The sequence below is a fragment of the Thamnophis sirtalis genome, unplaced genomic scaffold (assembly GCF_051295495.1).
Source record: "Thamnophis sirtalis isolate CommonGarterSnake01/CBP01778 unplaced genomic scaffold, rThaSir2_p1.2 scaffold_10, whole genome shotgun sequence".
Taxonomy (NCBI): Eukaryota; Metazoa; Chordata; class Lepidosauria; order Squamata; family Natricidae; genus Thamnophis; species Thamnophis sirtalis.
The window spans coordinates 50,368,863-50,394,480 of NW_028261390.1; the positions used below are offsets into that span (position 1 = coordinate 50,368,863).

At 41.0% G+C, this 25,618-nt stretch overlaps 1 protein-coding gene across 1 annotated transcript in view; it reads left to right on the plus strand.

Moving 5' to 3' along the window:
• The window catches only part of VEGFC (vascular endothelial growth factor C), a 62,286-nt gene that overhangs the window by 16,213 nt on the left and 20,455 nt on the right, over positions 1-25,618 (plus strand). Inside the window, exon 2 of the mRNA XM_087724564.1 lies at positions 20,466-20,682. Within this exon, the coding sequence (XP_087580690.1) occupies positions 20,466-20,682 (217 nt within the window). The remainder of the gene's footprint in view (positions 1-20,465; positions 20,683-25,618) is intronic.

The following is a 25,618-nucleotide window of genomic DNA, read 5'->3' on the forward strand; positions in this document are numbered from 1 at the left end:
AACTGTCATTTGTTGGCCATTTTATTTACCTAGAGAGATTTCTGTTATAGTTATCACTTCTGTTTATATTCCACCTGATTCAGCGCTCTCTAAGTTACATGACGCCATCGAGAGGCAGCAGCAAACTTACCCTGAGAGCGCTTTTATCATGGCTGGGGATTTTAATCAAGCCAGTCTAAAGTCTGTTCTCCCTAAGTTTGTGCAGTATGTGCAGTGTACCACCAGAGGTAAGAATACTCTAGACCATATGTACTCAAACTTAAGATAGGCGTATAGAGCAATCCCATTCTCCCATCTGGGTACGTCTGACCACATCTCTTTGCTACTGTGCCCAAAGTATATCCCCCTTAGGAAAAGGATACAACCAGTCTTGAAAACTCTCAAAATCTGGCCGGAGGGAGCACTCTGTCAGTTGCAGGACTGCTTTTAGATTACCAAGTGGAGTATATTTGAACATTTGGAGCTGCAAGAATTCACTGACACTGTACTCTCATACATTAAAACATGCACAGACAATGTAATAGTGAATAAGCGCATCAGAGTTTACAATAATCATAAATCCTGGATATCAGCAGATGTCACTTCTGAGAGCCCAAAACTCCACCTTCAAGGCAGGAAACAAAGACAAATACAATGAAGCAAGGGCAAACTTGAGAAGAGGCATTAAGGGTACTAAACAGAAATACAAACAAAAGGTAGAGAAGTATCTGGAAGATAATAACTCAAGACAGGTGTGGCAGGGGCTACAACACCTAACCAACTATTAGGGCAATACGAAAAAAAATAGCCAATGCTAATACCCTGCTAGTAGAGAAGCTAAATAGCTTCTTCACCCGCTTTGAGGTCAAAAGATCAGTCTCTGTGGCTCTAGCCCAAAGGCCCTCTGACCTCCAGTCACTCACCCTGGATGAACATCAAGTGAGAGCTGAGCTGAAGCCTGTAAATCCCAACAAAGCTGCAGGTCCAGATGTGGTGTTGGGGAAAGTGGTAAAAACCTTTGTTGACCAATTAACAGGGGTCCTGACAAGGATTTTTAACCTCTCCCTGCAACAGGATATAGAGTCCCATCATTCTTGAAAGCAGCCACAATTATCCCAGTTCTGAAGAAAGCAGTCATAAACAGCCTAAATATAGACCCGTTGCACTGACGTCTATAGTGATGAAGTGCTTTGAGAGACTGGTCCTACAACACCTCAGGTCCTGTCTTCCACCAAATTTTGATCAACACCAGTTTGCTTATAGAAGCAACAAGTTGACAGGGGACGCCATCACCACTGCTCTATATATTGCACTGAGCCACATTGAGAAATCTGGGAATTATATCAGAATGCTTTTTATAGACTATAGCTCATCCTTTAACACTATCTAACCAGGAATTTTCATTGAAAAGTTGACTGACCTGAATTTTCCGCCCCTTACTTGTGAATGGATCAAAGACTTTCTGACAGATCGTCCACAAACAGTAAGGGTTGGGTCCTTTACATCTTCCACGCTGAAGCTCAGCACAGGCTCCCCTCAGGGCTGCGTGCTCAGCCCATACCTGTACTTGCTGTATACATATGACTGCATATCCTCTGATCCATCCAACATCCTAATAAAGTTTGCAGATGACACAACAGTGCTGGGTCTCATAACTGAGGGGATGAATCAGCAGCATACAGGGAAGGAGTCCAGAAGGTATCCACATGGTGCTCAAGAAACAACTTACATCTAAATACTAGTAAGACAAAGGAGATGGTGCTAGATTCCCGGAAGCACAGAGAGAAACCTTCCCCACTGTATATCGAGGGGGGCTGTGTGGAGAAGGTTTCCTTTTAAATTCTTGGGAGTGCTTATTAGTCAAGATCTCACCTGGAAAAACAACACGTCTCTGGTGATTGGAAAGGCCCAACAGAGACTTCATTTCCTTAGAGTCCTGTGAAAAAATCAGGTGGAACAACGGCTGATAACCTCTTTCTATCGGTCCACCATAGAAAGTGTCCTCACATATTGTATTACAGCTGGTTTAGCAGCTGCATACAGGAAGGCACTACAGAGAGAGATCAATTCGGCACAAGGAACCATTGGTTGCCCTCTGACACCACTGGATGACATCACCAGATCTTGCTGCTTTAGCAGAGTAAGGAAGATACTCAGAGATGATTCACACCCTGGTCAGTGTCTCTTTGCACTTCTACCATCAGGCAGAAGACATCAAAGTATAGCCAGCCGAACAAACAGGTTTAAAGATAGTTTCTATCCTTGGGCTGTGAGACTTTTAAATACAACCACAATCACTCCATGCATACGCTAGTTTTTTTCCTTTTTCTTTCTTTTTTAGTTTCTGTTATAATTTTGCACCAGTGAGGTTAAAACCAATTTCGTTGTATTTAAGTACAATGTCAATAAAGATTATACTTATACTTATATAAAAGCAAGTAAGCTATTGCTTCAGGAACAGTAGTGATTGTTTTGATGAACTGGATTGTGGACTGAGTTTTCTGTTTTTTTAATGATGGTTTTTATTAGATGACTTTATGTTGTTTTCTTTTTCTTATTACTATATTTGTTTTAATTAAATGCAAGCCACCCAGAGTTTTATATGCATGAGATAGGCTGCTAAATAAATTTGTTAAAATAGATAAATAAAAATGATAAGTGTAAATTAAATTATATCTGAGCCAATAGATCTAAGCTTAAGCAGGAAGATACAATTAAGAAAATAAGTACAGGCAGTCCTCAACGTATAGCAGTTCATTTACTGACTGTTCAAAGTTATAACAGCACTTTAAAAAAATGACTTATGATCATTTTTCATGCAACCATTGCAGCATTCCTGTGGTCATGTGATCAAAATTCAGATGCTTGGCAACTGCCTCATTTATGATGGCTGCAATGTCCCAGATTCATGTGATCACCTTTTACGGCCTTCTGACGAGCAAAGTCAATGGGAAAGATGGATTCACTTAACAACTGGGTTACCAATTTAACGGCAATGTTTCACTTAACAAATGTGGCAAGATAGGTCATAAAATGGAGCAAAACTGTTTAAACAAATGTCTCACTTAGCAGCATAAATGTTGGGCTCAAATGTGGTTGTAAGTCGAAGAATACATGTAAATCTGTATTGAGGTAATATCTTTTATCAAGCCAATTAAACATGCACAAAATTGATAAATTCCTGGATGAAGTCAAATTACATAGGATTTTGTAACAAATGTAACAATTTCATTTCATTTCATTTATTGAATTTATAGGCCGCCCAATCCCGGAGGACTCCGGGTGGCTTACAGAAATGAAAAATGTTAAAAAAGGATTAAATAAGATACAACAAGATTAAGAAGAAAACACAACATGCAAATTGTAGTGCTGTGTAAACATTTTATATGGGTTGATTTGAAAGTTTACAAACATGAAAAATGATTTAGGAATGATGTTACAATTGTTCCGAGCTTAAACCTGTTTTTTTAAAAAGAAAAGACAGATAAAATTTTAATCAGTCCTGCTTTTTGATGGCACAATAATTTTATGAAATGGGCTCCTGGAAGACATCAAGTTGATTCAGAAGTTTCAGCCTTCTGGAACCTTTGAAAACTGAGTTATTCCAGAGACTTTACAGTGAAAGGACATCTACTACTACAAGATTTACTGATGTTTTAAGATTTATGATTTTAATTATAATTTTAATCTTTGATGTTTTTAAATATATACACTATTGTATTTTGCACTTAATTACTGTAATTGCTAAAAACCTCATCACTTATGGCATGTATAAATATGATAAATAAAATCCTAAATTATTAATACAATGTGAAGTTGAGAAGGCAAAAGAGATTTGGTAATATTAGAGAAATCCCCAGTCAAAAATTCAATAAATTTCTGAAAGGAAAAAAAATAGACTTGGTTTTCACATAAACAGAACTAAATTCCTATTTCTAAATAGTGATAACATGCCATCCTAATATACTTGAACTACCAATTTATAATTCTATAGGCTTTTAAAAGAAAGATAGGATTACTTTTGTGGCTATTAGAAACATGACTGGAGTTTATTAATGTAATCTTCTGAAATAAATCTGGCTTTTCCAGAATCAGGCTTGAACCAGATTCCAATTTGATTCTTTTCTGTCTTCATTTGGAACATATACAGACACTTAATTTCTTTAAATGAAGCCACAAGAGATTAAAACCAGGCAAATATCCTGGAATACAGACAGAAGCTTTAGTCTCTTTTGAGTAATATTCTTGGAGGTAGTACAATTCCTGACATGGCAACAATCCAGAATAATTGTTATCCCAAAACTTAATAAATATCCCTAAATCTAAAGTTCAGTTGTCTAGTTGCTTTGTTAAATCAAGATGCTAAGATCATGATAAAACCTCCGACAAGATAAATTAATCTGTTCATTTCACTTATCACTTTCTGCTAAAACAACATTCACACAAACTTTATTGAAGCTTTCATTAACTAAACAAATTTAAAAATTATTACATTCTAGGTATTGAAAAGATAGTAGATCAGTGGTTCCCAAACTTGGCAACTTTAAGACTTGTGGACTTCAACTCCCAGAATTCTCCAGTCCACAAGTCTTAAAGTTGCCAAGTTTGGGAACCACTGTAGTAGATCAAGAGCTTTTTTACCACACATGCAACTATTTTGTACAATCAGATTTGTAGAATCGGATTTTTTTTCATAAAATTGCTGACAAGAGGGATTTATTACAAAATGTAGGATTTAACTTTTCTGTATTTTCAGTGATACAAATGAGGTATTTAATAAGATTTTTTTTAACAGCTACATGCTTAGATAATAAATTTCATAAAATAATATATCATTTGCAAATTCTTGTTAATTGTCTTATTGTTTATTGTCTATAATAATACAGACTCATTACTTCAGGAACAATCCAATTTAAATTCTGGACAAGTGCTATTTGTATGAATAAATGAACACTAAAATACTTAGCTCTCCCCCTGGAGATTTCCTTTCTGCTTGTTTCACTCTGTAAAATAAAAGTATAGTATCAAATTAGTTGAATTCCTTAAACCGAAAAAAATACTGTTTACAGAAGATGCTTATGGTTGTAACTTTCAGTTATTGTAAGAATGAAGTTAAAAAAAACATTGGAGTCTTTATCTAAAATATTATCTATCTTATTCTGACACAAAGAGAACACTGTCATAATGTTGACAATTTATCTAGAACAAAGAAAATATTATTTTAGATTGTTGGTAATATGCTATTCATAGCTATTATGTTAGCCCTGGGTTCTTTCTCTAAAGAGGATGTGGTGATATCATGAGATGAGAATAGATGCCTGTTTCAGCGCACTGCTCATTTAGGGGTAAAAGCTGAAATAGAATCAGATCTTGCAACATTCTAGACAAACAGTTCCAAGACTAAGGAATGCCTCACTACTGAGTGAAGGAACAGAGGGCTAATCATAGGGACAGGCATCTGAGACAAGTAGCCTCCTTGAAAGTCAAAACCATGTTGAGTTCCAGCTCAACCTGGCAGAGATAGAATGCTGTGAACTACTGTATCTAGACCAATATGAAAGACTGAAATGGTTATTAGAGTCAATGTTCATTTCATCCTACATTGAACTCCCATATTTAAAAATATTAATGTAATCTAGTTGTTGGATATATCAAGCTGCCTATATACAGTGATTCATAGTCTGACCCCTTATCCAATACATTACTTTTTTGGCTTTCGATCCATAAAATGACTGGCATAGTGGGTTTGCAGGATGATCCAGTGATGGTATTCTCACAGCCCAGACTGGGTTGAAGCTGAAGCCACGCCTCTCGGCTCCTCTCCTCTGACCCCAGTTTCAATCCAGTCTGGCCAAAGAGAGGTTGACATTTATTGACTCCTGATCTGATTTACCGTCTCTGGACCATCCTCTACTCAGCTTGCTTCCTATCTGACAAGGAGAGCCTGTCTTCATCTCCCAGTAAGTCCCTGCCAATAGCTGTGGTTTTTCTAGCTACCTGAGGGTTAAAAGCTCAAGGCTTGGAGGCTCCAGTGGCTGGGTCGCTGTTCCAGTGGCCATTTTAGCGGGCGACCACGTGGAGCCTTGAGAGGGCAGATCGGCACCAGTGGGGGCTAAAGGGCTCTGGTTTCCAGCCCGATAGTCCCAGAAGCCCTAGAACAGAGCACACCTCGCTGCTGTGGGATTAGAAGAGGGCGTAGAAGAGTGCGAAGGCTGCGGAAGCACCAGGAGCTGCAGAAGTGGCTGGAAAGGCGTGTGGCAGCAGCAGACGCCCTGAGAAGCCATGGCTACCCCAAAACGCACCTTTTGCAGCGTTTAAAAGATCGAGGCATGCAGCGAAGGGAGTAAAGATCTAATTTATTCTGGCTGCGGAGGTGGAGGTGAGGAGCGGATCACAGGAAGCACGAGGAGTGGTCATAAGTAGCTGTGTGATGGTGGATAGATCCCCTTCCTCCCTATGTCCCCTGGGGAGGGAACTTCCTCCAGGCAGTGTCTCACTGCCTCTTTCAGGAGGCTTAAAGCCTCAGCTGACACTCACCCTTCCCATGCCAGCCAGAGAGACAAAGCAAGGAGGCACAGGGCTTCAGTAAGAAGCTTTTCCAGGTTAGAGAGGTTGAGGGCTCTGCGGGGTAGGATCAGTCCCTCCCCCTCCAAATCCAGGTCACCCTTAGGGGGGTCTTTCTAGGCAGGATTCTCCCCCTAGGTCCCCAGATTCTTTGAGGGAGTGCAGTGGGGGGCTGCCCATCCCCCTTTCCATGGAGGATCTTGACCAGGTAGCTAATCTGGCTGAGTTTCCTCTCAAGAGACACAGCGGGGAGGTAGAGACCCATCCAGGCCTTCCCTGGCACCTATCCCCAGCCATAGTCAGGTGCCAGTGGGAGCCAGCTAGGATTCTTTAGATATGGAGGACCTGCCTCCTCATTGAAAGAGCCATTGCTTCAGGTGTGGCTGCAGGCATGCAGCGCCAGGTGCCTCGGCCTGTACCTCAGGTAAGGTCATGGTCCCCAGTTCTTCATCATCCCAGCCACAGGGCACGACCCAGCCAGTCTGTCCCCCTGGGTCCCCTTCCTTGGCGAGTGAGGGGTCAGTCTTGGGGGACAAGGCGCAGCGAGATCCAGATCTCTCTCAGGAGGAGGAGGATCCAGAGCCTGACCCCCTGCCTTCACGGGGTTGTTCCATTCCGGTCCCTCCTACGCAAAGCGTGTGCCACTGCACAGCTGGGGGAGGGCAAGGTGGCAAAAGAAGGGGATCTGGTGAAGAAGCCACAGGACCCAGTCTATTCCAAACCCAAAACTGTTAAGGAGGAGATCCCTGCTCCTGATTTATTCCTGGAAGTAGTCAAGAGGCAGTGGGAGACACTCGGGGTTTTCCCTACTCCAGGCAGTAATGACAGATGGTTCTATAACATCGAACCAGATTTCTCCCAAGCATTGCAGATGCCCTCTGTGGATCTTCCTGTGGTGGCCTTGGCTGCACCAGCCTCGCTGGTACCCAAGGATGTGGCAGACAACCTGAAGGCAGAGGACAGGAAGGGGGAGATGATCCTCAGGAAGACCTTCCAGTCATCGGCTTGGGTCATTAAAGCAGCGGCCTCTCTGTCATTCTTCAGTCGTACGGCCATCCTTTGGATGGCACAGATCCAGGTGCACATTCCATCAGAGGATGTCCGTCTACACCAGGATCTAAACAAATTAGTGGCAGTTGCTCAGTTTTCGGCTGACGCAACCTTAAATGTTATGAAGTTTACTTCCAGGGCTATGGCATCATCCGTCGCATCTCGTCGCCTCCTGTGGCTCCGGGGATGGCAGGCAGACAACAAGGCAAAGTGGCAGCTGGCCTCAGCAGCCTATAAAGGGGGCTTCCTTTTGGGGGCTTCCCTTGACCCAATCCTGATGGAGGACAAGAACCAGAAGAAGGTGCTACTGTCATCAACCAAGAAGGTGAAGCAAAGGACCACTCCCTACTATTGCAGGTCTGCACAGCGACCGCAAGAGCAGGAAACTCACCAAAGCAGGTATCTCCCAGCAGGTTTGATAGGCTACCCGACAGGGGATTCAATCAGGACAGATTCTGCTTCCAGCTCCAGAACAAATGGCCCTTTTGGAGGGGGGTCATCCCTACTGCAAGTAGGTCATATATGACCCTACCCATTGGCAGCCGCCTGGCTCTGTTCACAGACATCTGGGCAGAAATTTCCATGGATGCCTGGAAGTACAGTGACCTATGGTCTCCATCTGGAATTCCTTTCCTCTCCCCTCAATTGTTTCTGGTTGTTCCCCCTGGCCAAGAACGTTGATAAGCGCCAGCAGATGCGAAAGGCCATCCAGCACTTGCTCGACATTGCAGCCAAAGAGGCGGTCCCTGGGGACCAAAGGGGCAAGGGGTTCTACTCTAACCTTTTCAGGGAACAAGAGCGCCTCATATTGACAATGGCCGCCAGCCTGTTCAGTTGGGGGGGGGCGATCCTAGGCTCCCAGCTGGCACAAGGCCGGTGGTCAAAGAACGACCTTCAACACATCCTAAATTGGCTGGAGCTCTGGGTAGTCCTCTTCACCCAACGACGGTTCCAAACTTCAGTAGGTCACCATGTCCTTGTCTTAACAGACAATGTTGCAGCAAAGGCGCACATCAATCAACGGGGGCACACGATCCAGAGCGTTGCACACCAAGGCAATGTCACTGGGATACTGGGTGGAGAAACACCTGCGCTCCATCCGAGCAGAACACATCAGCAGCGTCGACAACCATCAGGCGGACTGGCGGTAGACAATGGAGAGTGGAGTCTGTCCAAGGAGCTCTTCCAGAGGATCTGCCAGAGGTTCAGGAGACCAGTGGTGGACCTATTTGCCACTACGTCCAACGCTCAGCTGCCGCAGTTCTTCTCTCAGTTCCCAGCTCAGGGAACCGAGGGGGTCAACACCCTTTGCTCCAAGTGGCTGAATAGGCTGCTGTATGCTTTCCCCCCGCCTCTCCTTCCCGGGGTCATCCAGAAGGCAGTCAGAGAGCAGGCGGAAGTAACCCTAGTGGCCCCCTACTGGCCCAGGAGGGCCTGGTTTGTGGACCTGCTGACCTTGTCGGCAGGGAGACTGTGGAGGATTCCCCGGGGGGGGTGAGATTACTACAGGGGAAGTTGATCCATCCAGATCCACAGTGGCTCCAACTGGCCGTGTGGAGATTGAGGAGGAGTGCCTGAGAGGCGCCCTCCTGTCTCAGAAAGTGATCAGAACCATCGAGACTTCCCGCAGACAGTCAACCACCGGATTTACGATGTCACTGATTGACGTTTGTTTCCTGGTGTCAGGCCGCCCACGTGACTCCTTCCAGGGCCTCGTTCCCTCAGGTATTGGATTTCCTCCAGGAAGGTCTGGACAATGGCCTGTCCCTAGCTACTGTTAGGAGACAGTTAGCGGCACTAGCCACGGTAATTCCTGAGGAGGGTTCCACTCCGCTGTCTCGTTTGCCTTTAGTTAAGAGGTTCCTCAAGGGGGTGGCCCACCTTCGTCCACCACCAGTCCATAGGTTTCCTACGTGGCATCTTCCCACGGTGCTACAGGCCCTTATGGCTGAGCCTTTTGAACCGCTCTGGACAGTCAGCCGGAAGCTACTCACTTGTAAGGTTGTGTTCCTGGTGGCTATCACCTCAGCTAGGTGAGTATCGGAGCTGGGGGCCCTCTCCTCCAGGAAGGATCTATGCATGTTTTACAACAACAGGGTAGTGCTACACCTTGACCCGGCATTCCTGCCCAAGGTGAACACGGTCTTCCACCGTGCCCAAGAGGTGGTTCTCCCAGACTTCTGCCAAGACCTGATCAGGGAGCGGGAGCACAGGTGGCACCGCCTAGATGTAAGTAGGGCCTTACGGATCTACTTAAGATGGACGGTAGGTCTGAGGCTCTGTTTGTATCATTCCAATCCTCGTCACTAGGAAAGAGAGTTTTCCCATCCACCATTAGTCGGTGGATTTGTCTGGCCATTGCTCTTGCCTACGAGACGCAAAACTTGCCGGTTCTGGACGGAATCATGGCACATTCCACCAGGAGCGCAGCCACCTCAGCGGCCTTGGCTCCCAGGCCCCTATAGAAGACATCTGCAGGGCAGCGATGTGGACCTCCCCGTCACCCTTTATCCAACACTACAGATTGAATGCCTTCGCATCTTCTGATGCGGCGTTTGGCCGCAGGTTCCTGCAACAGGTCCTGTCAGATCAGTGAGGGCCCACCCTATGGGACAGTAACTTGGGTAAGTCCCATCACTGGACCATCCTGCAAACCCACGCTGGAAAATGACAGTTGGTCTTTATTTTAAGAGGTGTTTGTAGGATGGGCCAGTTACCATCCTAGGTTAGATAGACAATATTGGGGGTGGAGATGTCTCCTTTGTGACTTTTTTTTTCAGGATCTTGGGAACACACACTGCATTGAAACTGGAGTCAGAGGAGAGGAGCCCAGATGTGTGGCATCAGCTTCAACCCAATTGGCAGTGAGAATATTATCACTGAACCATCCCACAAACACCTCTTAAAATAACAGTTCAGGTAAGACCAACTGTCATTCTCTGGCCTCTTGCCTTATTATTCACTTAGTTCAATATATCTCAATTGCCTCTGTCTTGCTCCCTGCACTTTTATTGGACAAAACAGTAAACTAGGGAAATAGGTAAGTTTTGATATATAAATTGAGATATTAGTACATCCAGTAGAGATGTTTCTGTGTTTTTGTGCTTCCTCTTTTATTTTTTTACCAATTCTCAATTCATAAGCATTAAATTCCAGTGAGATTGTTCACATTTGTCACTTCCATAATATATTTGCATCTGAAACATAAATAGTATTTAAGTGACCATGCTTGCACCTATCCAGTTATTTCAGTTGATGAAATTTTGTTAATAAATGTTAAATTTTTCAGAACACATGTATCCTGCTCTTTGTTATATGCTGAAAGAGTCATCATATAAAGTGATTAAAAATAAATCAATCAGTAAATTTGAAAGACATGATGACACTAGCATGTGGAATAATCACCCTTCAAAAATGGATCAATCTGATTTTAAACATTTTGGCTATCACATAACTTCTATCTCAAACTATTAAATTGTTCAACAAGGAAGTATTGTGTTTAGAGATTGCTGCTTTAGAATAGGTATTAGAAGGTATTAGAAGATTGCTTGTAGGATGGCACATAGTAATTCAGTTCGTATGAATAATATGAAAAAAATTGTTTAAAATGCACAGAAGAATGACCTCTAATTAGGAAAATAGTAAAGTAGGATCAAGTGGACAATAGCTGTTAGCAGATGGAAAACCTGAGTTCTTTGGAGAACAACAGAGGACATTAGCACTGTGATAGGCAAAAATTTAACTGTTCTTTTTGAACACTGGGATCATAAAGTATACTATGTATATTTAATGTAGGTTTTAAAAATAAAATGAGTAGAATCTTCTAATGGAAGGAATTAGTATTAAGTCTACTGGTGGCAACATTATTTTATAATGGAGGACATTTCCAAAAAAGATAAGAGTGATTTTAGAAGTATATAGGATAGGAGAAAGGAAGCAACAGTTTATAAACAATTTTATGTTGCATTTATGTGGGTCAATATATAGTCATGCTTTTGAGAGCTCCACAAGAGGAAGGAAGCACCTTAATTGGGGTCAATCATTTATTGCCATGACAAAGATGCAGAACTTCTCTAAACTTACTTCTCTGTAGTAAGTAATATAACTTTAGGGATAAATTTGTTTAACTTCAAGATTGTAATGTGTGGGGAAGACTGGGAAATATATTCAGCTTTGTATGAAAGTCATTGTTTTTTGTTCTATGGGCTAAAAATATAAGAGAATGAAAAAAGAAGAAATGGGAGGCTCCTCTCCTAACTTGAGAAAGTAAAGACTCTTGAAATGGATTATTTCAAAAGGAACCTTTAATCAAGCAGGATGGAAACCATTAGAAGCAAAGCAGCATCTGAAAACCTTTAGGCCATGCAAATGGGATTAAGCTGATAATGACCCCTCCCCTTTGTTCAAATGCAGATTCTGACCAATACACAAGTGTGAAGATGCTTTCTTAACTCTTCTGCCCTGGGAGTCAATAAAGCACATGTTCCCATGGCTATCTCTAGTTAGACATCAGTTAAATATCCCACATGGCTACCATAAACATCCCTCCAGAGATGTTGGGACCTTCAGTCTCCCGGTGACAGGAAACCAGTTGTAAAGCTGTAAAACTCAGTTGTTTCAGATGTAGCTAATGATTTAACTCCGAGGCTCCCCTCCTTCCAATTGAATGGCAGTATCACTTTTAGGGATCTGACATGCTGCCATTCTTTAGAAAAAGGAGAGATTCACTTGTGAAAAAATAGGAAAAGAAATTGCATCATAGTATTTTAACAAGGTTTGTCAGGGTACTGGGAGTGAAATTTTTTCAATAGGGCAGGGGCCCTAACGTGGTGTTTCTCTACCCATTCATTTTGGGCTGAAGGTAAATGCTTCCAAGCAACTAAGTATTGGGTTTTCCCCCTGTGGGTCCTAGAGTCCAGGATTTCCTTAATATCAAAATGTTGTCCGCCTTCTATCATGATAGGAACAGGAGTATAGGTGCATGTGGTGTGAGTTGTGAGATTACTTCTTGTTTGAATAAGCTAATGTGAAACACTGGATGAACTTTTCTGAGTGCCTTTGACAGAAGTAATTCTACTGTTACTGGATTGATAACTTTGGTGATCAGGAAAGGTCTGATGAAATGTGGCCCTAATTTCTTTGATGGTTACAATGACTTCAGGAATTTTGTCGATAGGTATACTCTATCTCCAACATGGAAGGGTTTGGGATCTACTCTTTTTTTGTCAGCTTGAGTTTTGAAAGCCTCTCTAGCTTCCTGTAACACTAATCTAACCACCGGCCATGTGTTTCATAGGTTGTCTATCCATTCTTTTAGTGAGGGGATGGTAGGCTCCTCTGTGGGTAGTTCAGGCATGGGATTGAAATTCTGGCCTGTTGCTACTCTAAAAGGGGTGAACCCAGTGCTTGAGTGCACAGCGTTATTGAAGGCCACTTCTGCAAAAGGTAAAAGATCAACCCAGTTGTCCTGTTGAAAATTAATAAAACATCTTAGGTATTGTTCTAGAACCATGTTCTGATTTTCAGTTTGACCATTGGTGCACGGCTGGCGACTGGAACTCAGTCCTTGGGTGGTGCCCAGTAAGTTTAAGAATGCCCCCCAAAATGTTGAGGTGAATTGGACCTCTCTGTCGGAGATGATTCTCTGTGGGGCTCCATAAAGGCGATAAATATGTATCAGGAATAACCTGGCTAGACATTTGGCAGTTGGGATCTTTTGGCACGGTATAAAATGTGTTTGTTTTGAAAACAAGTCTGTTATGACCCAAATGACAGTATTCCCTGTGTTTTCTGGTAGTTCGACAATAAAATCCATAGCTATCTCCTTCCAGGGTGCTGAGGGCTCGGCTACCTTCTGTAACAGTCCTGGCATTTTGCCTTGGCATCTTTTGGCTGCCGCACAAATTGGACATCTGGATACATAGCTCTCTATGTCCTTTTTTAGTGATGGCCACCAAAATTGCCTTTTAATTAGATGTAAAGTTTTTACAAAACCAAAGTGTCCTGCTAGTTTGGAGTCGTGGCACCTTTCCATTAAGTACAGTCTTTGGCTGGCTGGAACATACAACTTCCCTCCCACCCAACCTAGGTTATCTTTCATCAGACAGCTGTCTTTGTGGCTCAAAAACCATTCGTTGGGGTTAAAGCTTGTTTAAAAGTTTGGGTGGTGTCATTGTCCTCCAGAGTGTCTCGTTTTCCCTGGGATCTGGTGGTTACTCTAGCAGCTAGTTGATTGTCTTGTATTATGGGTTTAATTACATTTGGCTTCATACTACTGTATTGCGGTTTCCTGGATAGTGCATCTGCCAGGAAATTTTTGCACCCCGGGAGGTATCTGAGCATAAATTCAAACCTTTTAAAGTACTGAGCCCATCGTACTTGTTTTGGAGAGAGTTTCCTTGGGGTCTTTAGGGCTTCTAATTTTTTATGATCCGTCCAGACTTCAAAAGGGATCTTACTCTCCTCTAGGAAATGTCTCCAGGTTAAAAGAGCCCATTGAACTGCTTAAGCCTCTTTCTCCCAAATGGCCCACCTTTGCTCAGATTCATTCAATTTTTTGGATGTGTAAGCACATGATTGTAATTGGTCTTCCTTATTTTTCTGAAGTAAGACGGCTCCTATCGCCACATCACTAATATCTGCTTGTATGACGAACGGTTTCTCTGTGTCCGGGTGCTTTAGGATTGGTTCTGCCGAAAACAGCCTTTTAAGTTTTTCAAATGCTGCTTGGCATTCCATTGTCCAGTTCAAAGGCTGCTTCAGTTTCGGGTTTCCCTCCCCCTTCGTTTTTAAGAGTGATGGGGAGAGCAATTTGGGCAAAAGCGGGGATAAACTGCCGGTAAAAGTTTGCAAATCCCAGGAAGCTTTGCAACTCTTTGTGTGTTCTGGGTGGTTCCCAATCAAGTACCGATTGCACTTTCGAAGGATCCATTTCTATGCCCTGGTGTGAAATGCGGTATCCTAAGTAATCAATTTTTTCTTGGTGGCATTCGCATTTGGAGAGTTTAGCATAAAGTTTTGCAGAGCGAAGTTTGATCAGAACTGCCCGGACTAGTTTTACATGTTCTGCCTTGGTCTCAGAATATAATAAAATGTCATCAACATAGACTATGCAGCCCTTATATAGATTTTCCTGCAACACTTTGTTTATTAATTGCATAATTGCATAAATACTGCAGGGGCCCCTTGTAGCCCTAATGGTAGCACTTTGAATTGATAACAATAGCAATAGCAATAATAGCAATAGCAGTAGACTTATATACCGCTTCATAGGCCTTTCAGACCTCTCTAAGCGGTTTACAGAGAGTCAGCATATTGCCCCCAACAATCTGGGTCCTCATTTTACCCACCTCGGAAGGATGGAAGGCTGAGTCAACCCTGAGCCGGTGAGATTTGAACCGCTGAACTGCTGATCTAGCAGTAGCCTGCAGTGCTCCATTTAACCACTGCGCACACCATCCAAAGGGGTGTTAAATGCCGTTTTCTATTCACCTCCCTCCTTAATCCTGATACATTAGTAAGCCTCCCTTAAATCCAGATTTGAAAAAATTCTCCCTTTGGCTAGGTGTGCTAGCATATCCTTCATGAGTGGGAGAGAATATACATTTGCCATACTGATTGAATTTAAATTTCTAAAATCAACACATAAGCATTTGGAGTCATCTTTTTTCTCTCTAAACAGCACTGGGGCTGCAACTTTTGGTCAGGCTTGTTCAATGAAACCCCTTGCTAGGTTTTTTTCAATGGATGCCTTCAGTTCTTCCAGCTCCCTTGGAGACATGCTATACATACTGGGTTTAGGGAGTTTGGCTCCGGGTAGGACTTCTATTGCACAGTCAGCAGAGCCGTGAGGTGAAAGCTCATCAGATGCTTTTTCACTAAAAACCTCAGCCAAGTCCTTACATTCTTTGGATATGCCCTGAGTTGGCATAGCGTAAGCAGGCATTGCTGTTTCTAGGTGCTCTGCCCCCTCAGTTTCTCTGTCTGGATTCTCAGCCAAAGTCACGTGCATCTGCATTCTTATGGTGCCTTGCTTCAAATTAATTTTGGGCTTCCCTTTTTTCACGCATGCAAGGCCCAGAACTAGCAGCTATTCCATGCCATGCGCCACTATAAATGTAAGCATTTCTTCTTCACTCCCCTTTGTCTGAATGCAGATTCTGACCAATACACAAGTGTGAAGATACTTCCTTAACTCTTCTGCCCTGGGAGTCAATAAAGCACATGTTCCCACAGCTATCTCTAGTTAGACATCAAAATTATATATTCCACATTGCTACCATCAACATCCCTCCAGAGATGTTGGGACCTTCAGTCTCCCGGTGACAGGAAACCAGTTGTAAAGTTGTAAAACTCAGTTGTTTCAGATGTAGCTAATGATTTAACTCCGAGGCTCCCCTCCTTCCAATTGAATGGCAGTATCACTTTTAGGGATCTGACAGTTGAGTCAGACTGGGCACTTTTTATAGATGCCCTAAATTCTTATGATCTGTACCTGTACACTGTGGTTTAATAACTTCTGTTATTAAAATATCTTATGGATAGGACTGAAAACATTCTATTTCCTTGATAACAGCTGGGATGGGGAGAAAACCAATCGTGCTCAGTAAGAATAAGTAAAGCTAGGTATCCAAGAATTCCACAGTAAAAACATAAACCAAAGTTCCTAACTTTGTCATTTTTCTACTCCAGACAAGAATTTTTTTGCCATGTCTATTTATGCAACAGAATGCATGGATGAACTTGGGAATGAAAGTAAGAGATGCTTCTTAGGAAACAATCAAACAAGAAAGTCAGGACCCCCATTGTCTTAATAGTCTGAAAAAGAAACTTCAGAAGAACTTGCCTAATGGAGCTAGCAATTAAAAGTGTGTATGTGAGGAGAAAGTTTGTACTTTCAGGCTTGCAAGTTCTCTTAATGTACCCGTGCCGTAAAATAGAATTAGTTCATTTTATTGTGTTTCCTGTCTGCCTTTTCTGGGAGGCCTGACAATTTGCAAGAGTTCTATGAGGAGGCAAAGGAAAGGGAAGAAGTGAATGTGACAAAAGGCTGAAAAACTTTCTCCCGTTGTGATTTCCTCCATGCCTCAATTTTCCAGTCAGCCGTCAATTAAGATGAAATACTGCAGCAATTCTTCTAGATTCTTATATGTCCTGTTTTACTAATTTACTAATTTTGTTATTTCACCAGAAAGTCCTTCTCAATATTGGTTGATCAAAGCTTGATCATTCTAGTCTTGAATGTCTAGCACATAACTGAAAATCAATTCACAAACGTGATTCTCAGATTATGAAACTCCTGATTTGTGGTCACTGTACATTTTTTATAATTGTGTACAATTGCATTTTTCTCAATGAGTATAATTGCCATCTGGCTGTTCCTTCATCGCAGATTGAGGAGTAATACAAGTTTCACCAGATTGGTAGAAAAGTCTGCTATCAGGCCTACCATGAACAGTTTAAACAAAGTTGTGAAATCCAAGAATTTGATAGTTCTCCATCAATCTGCTCCCCCCCCCCCATGTTTTCTAGGAACATGGAACATGATTGGCTGTGCAGCAATTTGTAGATATAGAGCAGCCATGTAGATTGCCTAATGTACACTTTGCATTTCAATCATAACTATGTTTCCTGTTATACATATCACATGCTATCTAGACCAACTGGTGTTTTTCTAATGTATTTTATTATCTGGGCTAAATATAATTAAACACAGTTTATAACAGCTAACAACAGGGCTTGTTTTGTATTTGGATAGTAGTTTTTTAGAGATTAATAACAATACAGTAGCCAAAACTAAAGAATTCTGAGATTTTTTTAAAAATCCTGGAAGCAGTTGGTGCAGGTTCCTAAAATCCCAGAAATTGCGTTTGACTCAATGGATTCTTTATCTCCATTTGTTCTTGTGTTGTATTTTGATTCTAAAATGGGTAAAGAAAACAAAAAGCACTTTAGACTTTGGACATGAGCCATATTTAATACCTGCTCCAGGCTCAACTCAATTTCTGCTATGCAATTTGTAGAACATTTTGAATTATGTTTTGGGAGTTCTACTACAATTTCAAAGGTGATAGAAAAAATATATTGGCCAGGATCACCAAACACCCATATCTCTGAAAAAATGGCAGATTGAAAGAACAAACAATAGTTTCAATAAGATAGTTTGCTTTCTGAATAATAGTAAACATCGTTATTCCAATAATCATTTAGTTTCTGACTCAATATCATTGATCAGAATACTAAGGATCTCAAGTATGGCCATTCTTGAAGAAACCTAGAAAGTTAAAAAAAGTGTGTTTGATCTGAAATATGAATTTGTTCATTTAATAAAATTATGTTATATAACTTTTTCAAAACTCCAACTTCAAAATTAAAAAAATCTTTGTAATTTAGGGTCTATGGGATGTCAAATTGCTTCATAAGGATATAGTGTTCAGACAACAATTGTCTATTATGGAGCATTCTAATTCAAGTAGAGGTTGACTGTCAACTTTGCAGAAGTGCTACAGAAATAGTTGCTAGTGGTATTTCCCCATCAAATAAATACTGATTTCTTATGAGAAAAATAAACTGCTAAGTACAAGGGTAGATACAAGTTTATTAATAAGAATAACAATTTTGTCAGAAAGAGTTCTAAATTAGTATTCTGAACTGCATGATCAAACACTCAAGAAAATAACTTTTTTGTTGGATTAAATTAGCTATAATTGAAGATAAAGAGATGGATGGATGGATGGATGGACGGACAGATGGACGGATAAACGGATGGACGGATGGACAGGCAGGGTTAGGATTTAGATATTGCTACCAGTATACTTGAATCTGTTCCTGTGATTAAACAAGTGACTGTTGGGAAATAGTTTTGCACGCCCATCTTTGAAACAAAAGACAAAAGTTTAAATCCTTGCCTATGTTTGTTCTAATGTTTATTATCTTTATGTTATTGGCAATAATCTATTAATCTCAATTTGAAAACTCAATTCTGTGTTGTTTCTCTTTAAACCTCTAACATTGACAGTTATGAGTCTTGCTATCTTTGAAATGTTCACAGAAAAATAAAATGATTGTTTTGCACAGGCTCTGCCTGTCACCCACTTTAGCTATATTTAGTTTTATTTGTGTGAGGGATTACTCTTGCATTTAGTAACTTTTTTGGCCAAAAGATTTTACAACATATGAGATCAATGCAAAAATGTCAACTCATAGTTGTTCAGAAATCCATGTTATGCAAGTATATAGAAGTATATAATTATCAAGGCAATTGGCTTTCTGCCTGCTATTGCCTAGTTTGTGTAAGGCACATAAGTTCAGCTTTCTAGTCCACGTTTGCCTTAATATGCTTGCCATCATTGCTTACATCTGCAGATATTAACATTTCAGATACATAATTATACAAAATAAAAAACTATCCTGAGCAGTACAGGTTGCTTTGACTGAAATATGCAATGTTGTAAACTTATATAGCTGTGTTGTTTTATTGACTAACTTGTTTTATGATTTATTTACTAGTTTTTTTTATTTCTGTTGCCACTTTGAATATTTGTCTGTACTTGGCATCAGCATCTGGCTTCATATTTATACTGTCAATTACTTCCAAATGTTAAAAAGTAACCTGTATTTTCTATTTAATGAAACTATATGATTCTACCCTCAAAATTATATTTTCTAAAAAGCTTACATTGAAATAACATTTCATGGAACATTATGATAACTATTGTATAATTGAAATTGTAATGTAGATTGCTACTGATCAGTTTAGTTCCAGCCAGCATTCTTTTTCAAAAATATAATTATGTCAGTTATGTCTTATGCTGTCTAGAGTGAACAACAGACTCACACATTAATAGCAATAGCACTTAAACTTATATACTGCTTCATAGTGCTTTACAGCCCTCTCTAAGCAGCTTACGGAGTCAGCATATTGCCCCCAACAAATTGGGTCCCCATTTTATTGACCTCAGAAGGATGGAAACTAAAAGTTCAATTAGCAATTTTATTATTCAAGCCTAGGATACAGGAATGTTCTCAGATTGGGTTAGACTAGATAAGGTTCAACAGGATTCAGGGGGAGAGGGAGGATGTCAGACTTTGCTTTCTTGTGCCCATGCAGCCATTCCAGATAATTTCCCATTTGACTTTTTCTGCTGACTTGGCCAATCTCTGTTCAACATATTCATATAATAATACATAATTATTACATTTTATTACAGCAATGAATATGTACAATAATTTAATAATATATCTTTAGCTTATTGAAAGGCAAAGTATAGTGAGTGACTCTTTTCCTTTTCTTACCAACTGATCCCTTGTTTCTTCCTTACCAATCTTGCTAGAGCACATGATCAAAATTCAGATTCTTGGCAACTGACTATATTTAGGACACTTGCAATGTCTTGGGGTCATGTGACCATCATTTGCAATCTTCTGACAAACAAAGTCAATGGGAAAAATTCACTTAACAAATTTAAAAAAACCCTAAATAGCATAAAAGCTACATGCATTTTATTGCAGTGAGTGTTATTCCTTCCACTGAAATAACATAGTTTGGAATTTCATACACATAACACAAAGAAATCTTCAAAATCAGAGCAAAACTCTCTATAATTTTACTTTGAAATGAAAGACCATTTCAGCCTGAGATATACAGGAAACTATTATTATTTTTGTCTAAAACTAATTTGTGTTCTATGTTCATATATTAAAGGGAAGTTAATTCATATTACTAATTACATAAATGTTTTTCTTCATTGAAGAGGTAACCTTAAAAGGAATGACATTATTTTATATAAATTTAGCCATTAATTTGATTACTATATCAATATTATCCTAAAAAGCAAGTCATTAAGTTGGTTTTTTCTTAATTTTCTTACCAGAATTATGCAAATAAAGAGTTGGAAGAGCAGTTGCGGTCAGTATCAAGTGTGGATGAACTCATGACCGTACTTTATCCAGAATATTGGAAAATGTTTAAATGCCAGCTGAGGAAAGGGGGTTGGCCACACAGAGAACAAGCCAACTTTGATGGAAGAACTGGGGATTCAAATCCAATAAAATTTGCTGCAGCACATTATAATACAGAGATCTTAAAAAGTAAGTCATGTAATATCTACAAAGTTTTTAAAATCTGTATATTAAAATGCATTCGTTCTTTCAATACATTTTAAATTTATACACACACACACAAACACACACACACAAGATAACATGCTGAAAATAACAAATCTGCCTTAATGACTTAAATGTTAATAGTTTTTAACATAATTTACTATGATGAAGTATGCTAAAATATAAAATATAAATATGTATGTCATGAATGTCTACTGGTTTGGACTGTCAATAGACTAATAATCGAATAATCAAGAATAATCGAAGTAGGTAAATACCAAAAAGATAGTACGGAGCTAAGAGCGATGGCATTAAGAACTAAAAAGAGGAGTATGCCAGTTCCTTTGGTACACAATTGACAGATTGTATAGTCATGAGAAAGGAGAAGAATTTAGACCAGTGTCAACAAGCAATTTATCCTTTAATAAGAGATTTAACAGCTCCAGTTTCTAATGAAGTTATCAAAAAAGGAACAAATTAGGAATTGCATACCAAGTTTATGGTAACTGGATATCCCTGATTTGGGGCTAGACTAGTTTTAGGCTTACAAAAAATGACAAGAAAAAAATGTTTTTTGAAAATAAGCACAACTGTAAGTACTTTCATTCTGTTGCTGTTTTTGTTAACCTGATTGGTTTGGGTTAGTCTTTTTTTTCTTTTTTCCTATTTTTAATCTGTGCAAAGTACATTTGCACAGTATTTGGAAACTTTCTAGAGCTCAAGCCAAGGAGATATGGTCATTTTCCAACTTGGCTTCCTTCATACTTGCCTTGAGAAACAGGATGTACCTTCTTATTTAGATCTGGTTGACACCATGGAAAATATTATTTGGAAAATTCTACATTAATGAATTTAGGATTTGTGCTTCTGATATTCAGTTTTAGACAAGAATGTGACTTCTCAGGTACTTACCTTTTACTTCTTTATTCCAAATAGATAATATATTTGCATTTTTATTACATAATATATTTGCACTTTAAAAATGTGTTCAAAAAGCAGACTCATAGTAATCACTGATGCTATCTATGTGCTTTCTTCTGGAAATTTCAGAAATCACAGAAATTAGAATCACTAAGATTTTTTCTAGGGTGGAAATATCATTTCCCCATTTTCTCAGCTGTTCATAAAAAACATCTAAAATAGGTTGCATGAACTATTTCTAAACTACATTATTTTAAAATCCTTAGCATCTATGGATGAAGTCTGAAATAGGAAATAAGTCCAAACAGTAAATGTTACTTTTGAATGAAAAAAGATGATTATGATTAAGATGATAATCTACTGGCTAATCAGCAATTCCTAGACTAATCCAAATTCAGTGTTGGTAAATTTGTAAGATGTTTGCTAATCCTTCTGAAGTTCCTCATATGCAATCCACTGTCTTAACTTCATTTCTTCAGGACTTTTAAAAAATGTTTAATTAAAAAAATAAAAGAAGTTTCAGTTTTTCATAAAGAAAATTGAGAATCTAACATGTATATCAGGGGTGGGTTGCTGTTAGCATTACTACTGGTTCGGTGCTAGATAGGTAGCTAGGAAATATACAATGGGGCAAAAAAGTATTTAGTCAGCCACCAATTGTGCAAGTTCTCCCACTTAAAAAGATGAGAGTGGCCTGTAATTGACATCATAGGTAGACCTCAACTATGAGAGACAAAATGAGAAAACAAATCCAGACAATCACATTGTCTGATTTGGAAAGAATTTTTTTGCAAATTATGGTGGAAAATAAGTATTTGGTCAATATCAAAAGTTCATCTCAATACTTTGTTATATATCCTTCGTTGGCAATGACAGAGGTCAAACGTTGTCTATCACAAAGTTGGCGCACACTGTTGCTGGTATATTGGCCCATTCCTCCATGCAGATCTCCTCTAGAGCAGTGATGTTTTGGGGCTGTCGCTGGGCAACACGGACTTTAAACTGCCTCCAAAGGTTTTCTATGGGGTTGAGATCTGGAGACTGGCTAGGCCACTGCAGGACCTTGAAATGCTTCTTACGAAGCCACTTCTTCGTTGCCTGGGCGGTGTGTTTGGGATCATTGTCATGCTGAAAGACCCAGCCATGTTTCATTTTCAATGCCCTTGCGGATGGAAAGAGGTTTGCATTCAAAATCTCACGATACATGGCCCCATTCACATGGATCAGTCGTCCTGGTCCCTTTGCAAAGAAACAGCCCCAAAGCATGATGTTGCCACCCCCGTGCTTCACAGTAGGTATGATGTTCTTTGGATACAACTCAGCATTTTCTCCTCCAAACACGACAAGTTGTGTTTCTACCAAACAGTTCTACTTTGGTTTCATGTGACCATATGACATTCTCCCAATACTCTTCTGGATCATCCAAATGCTCTCTAGCAAACTTCAGACGGGCCCGGACATGTACTGGCTTAAGCAGGGGGACACGTCTGGCACTGCAGGATATGAGTCCCTGGCAGCGTAGTGTGTTACTGATGGTAGCCTTTGTTACGTTGATCCCACCTCTCTGCATGTCATTCACTAGGTTCCCCCGTGTGGTTCTGGGATTTTTGCTCACCGTTCTTGTGATCTTTTGACCCCGTGGGGTGAAATCTTGCATGGAGCCCCAGATCGAGGGAGATTATCAGTGGTCTTGTATGTCTTCCATTTTCTAATTATTGCTCCCACAGTTGATTTCTTCACACCAAGCTGCTTGCCTATTGCAGATTCAGTCTTCCCAGCCTGGTGCAGGTCTACAATTTTGTTTCTGGTGTCCTTCGACAGCTCTTTGGTCTTCACCATAGTGGAGTTTGGAGTGTGACTGTTTGAGGTTGTGGACAGGTGTCTTTTATACTGCTAGCAAGTTCAAACAGGTGCCATTAATACAGGTAATGAGTGGAGGACAGAGGAGCCTCTTAAAGAAGAAGTTACAGGTCTGTGAGAGCCAGAAATCTTGCTTGTTTGTAGGTGACCAAATACTTATTTTCCACCATAATTTGCAAAAAAATTCTTTCCAAATCAGACGATGTGATTGTCTGGATTTGTTTTCTCATTTTGTCTCTCATAGTTGAGGTCTACCTATGATGTCAATTACAGGCCTCTCTCATCTTTTTAAGTGGGAGAACTTGCACAATTGGTGGCTGACTAAATACTTTTTTGCCCCACTGTACATACTGTCCTTGCAAAAGAAAATTATATCTCTTTAAATTAACGGCACAAAAACCAATTTTGGTTTGAATTCTAGAAAGTTTCAGGTAAACAACTTTTATTTTCCCATTTGAAATCATAAGTTCAACAATTTTACAGCTCTATTAAGGAGCAGTTGAATAATAAAAGAAATATGTTACACGATGAAACATTTAGTTGACTATTTCAGAATAATTTGTGAATTCTCACTGCTAAGCTCCAATAAATGCATAACATTCTGTCATACCTACTTTTAGATTTTCAGTTTTCCCAGGTATATATCTGTTAAGCCTTATTTAATTTACTCAAATGGAGCTAACTCAGTTAAGACCCCACTCATAATGGGGGACACACGCTCGACCTGATTTTCGTCTTTGGACAGTGGATGAATGATCTAGATTTAGGGGATATTTCTATCCAACCCTTGTCATGGTCGGATCATTTCCTCCTTAGGCTTAACTTCCATACTGCCACCCCTCGCCACAGGGAGGCGGAACCGATTAGATGGTTCCGCCCCAGGCACCTGATGGACCCTGAAAAGTTCCTGATGGAGCTTGGGACTTTTCCTGAATCACTTGCTCACAGTTCGACTGAAGCCCTAGCGGAAGCCTGGGATAGGGTGGCCACTGGTGCCTTGGACCGTGTTGTGCATTTGCGGCCTCTGACCCAGTGACAATCCCGGGTAGCTCCCTGGATTACTGAGGAGCTCCGGGACATGAAATACTGGAAAAGACACCTAGAGAGATGCCTAGAGAGTGATTGGAGGGCCAGCCAGTCTGAATCCAACCGAACACTAGTAAGAATTCATATTAAATCCTACTTAATGGCGATAACCACTACCTACTGAGGCTAGACTTCCGGAGGCCAAACCCCCACCGTAGGGAGGAGGAACCGACCAGCTGGTTCCGCCCCAAGCGACTGATGGATCCTGTTAGGTTCCAGACGGAGCTTGGGGTTATTCCTGATACCCTCGCCCACAGTTCGGTGGAGACCCTCGTCGCTGCCTGGCACTCAGCAGCTTCGGAGTCTCTAGACCGGATTGCGCCGCTACGGCCCCTCCGGGTCAGCGGCCCCCGGAGGCCTCCTTGGTTCACTGAGGAGCTCCGGGAGGTAAAGCGCCGGAGGAGACGCCTAGAGCACTCGTGGAGGTCCGATAGGTCTGAGTCGAAACGGGCACTTTTAACAGCATGCACCAAGGAGTATATTCGGACCTTAAGAACAACAAAAAGAACATACATTGCCTCCTTGGTAGCGTCCGCCGAGTCCCGCCCAGCCGCCCTGTTTAGGATAACCCGCTCCCTCCTAAATAGGAGGGAGACGGGGGACTCCTTACAGGGTAAGGCTGAGGAGTATGTCCAGTTCTTGGCGGACAAAGTTGCCCAGTTTCGAGCGGACCTGGACTCCACCCCAGTAGATCCAGCCGAGACACAAGGAGAAAACTTGGCAAACCATCTCTGGGTTGAGTTTCAGGAAGTTGCCTCTGGGGATGTGGACAAGGCTATGCGAGCTGTGAGTGCCTCCACCTGCATACTGGACCCGTGTCTCTCCTGGCTGGTTGCCAACAGCAGTGAGGTGACACGAGGCTGGATCCAGGCGGTTGTTACCGCTTCTCTTCAGGAGGGGTACTTTCCCACCGCGCTTAAGACAGCGGTGGTAAGACCCCTCCTGAAGAAGCCGTCTCTGGATCCAGCTGTTCTTAATAACTATCGTCCAGTCTCCAACCTCCCCTTTGTAGGGAAGGTTGTTGAGAAGGTGGTGGCTCTCCAGCTTCAGCGTA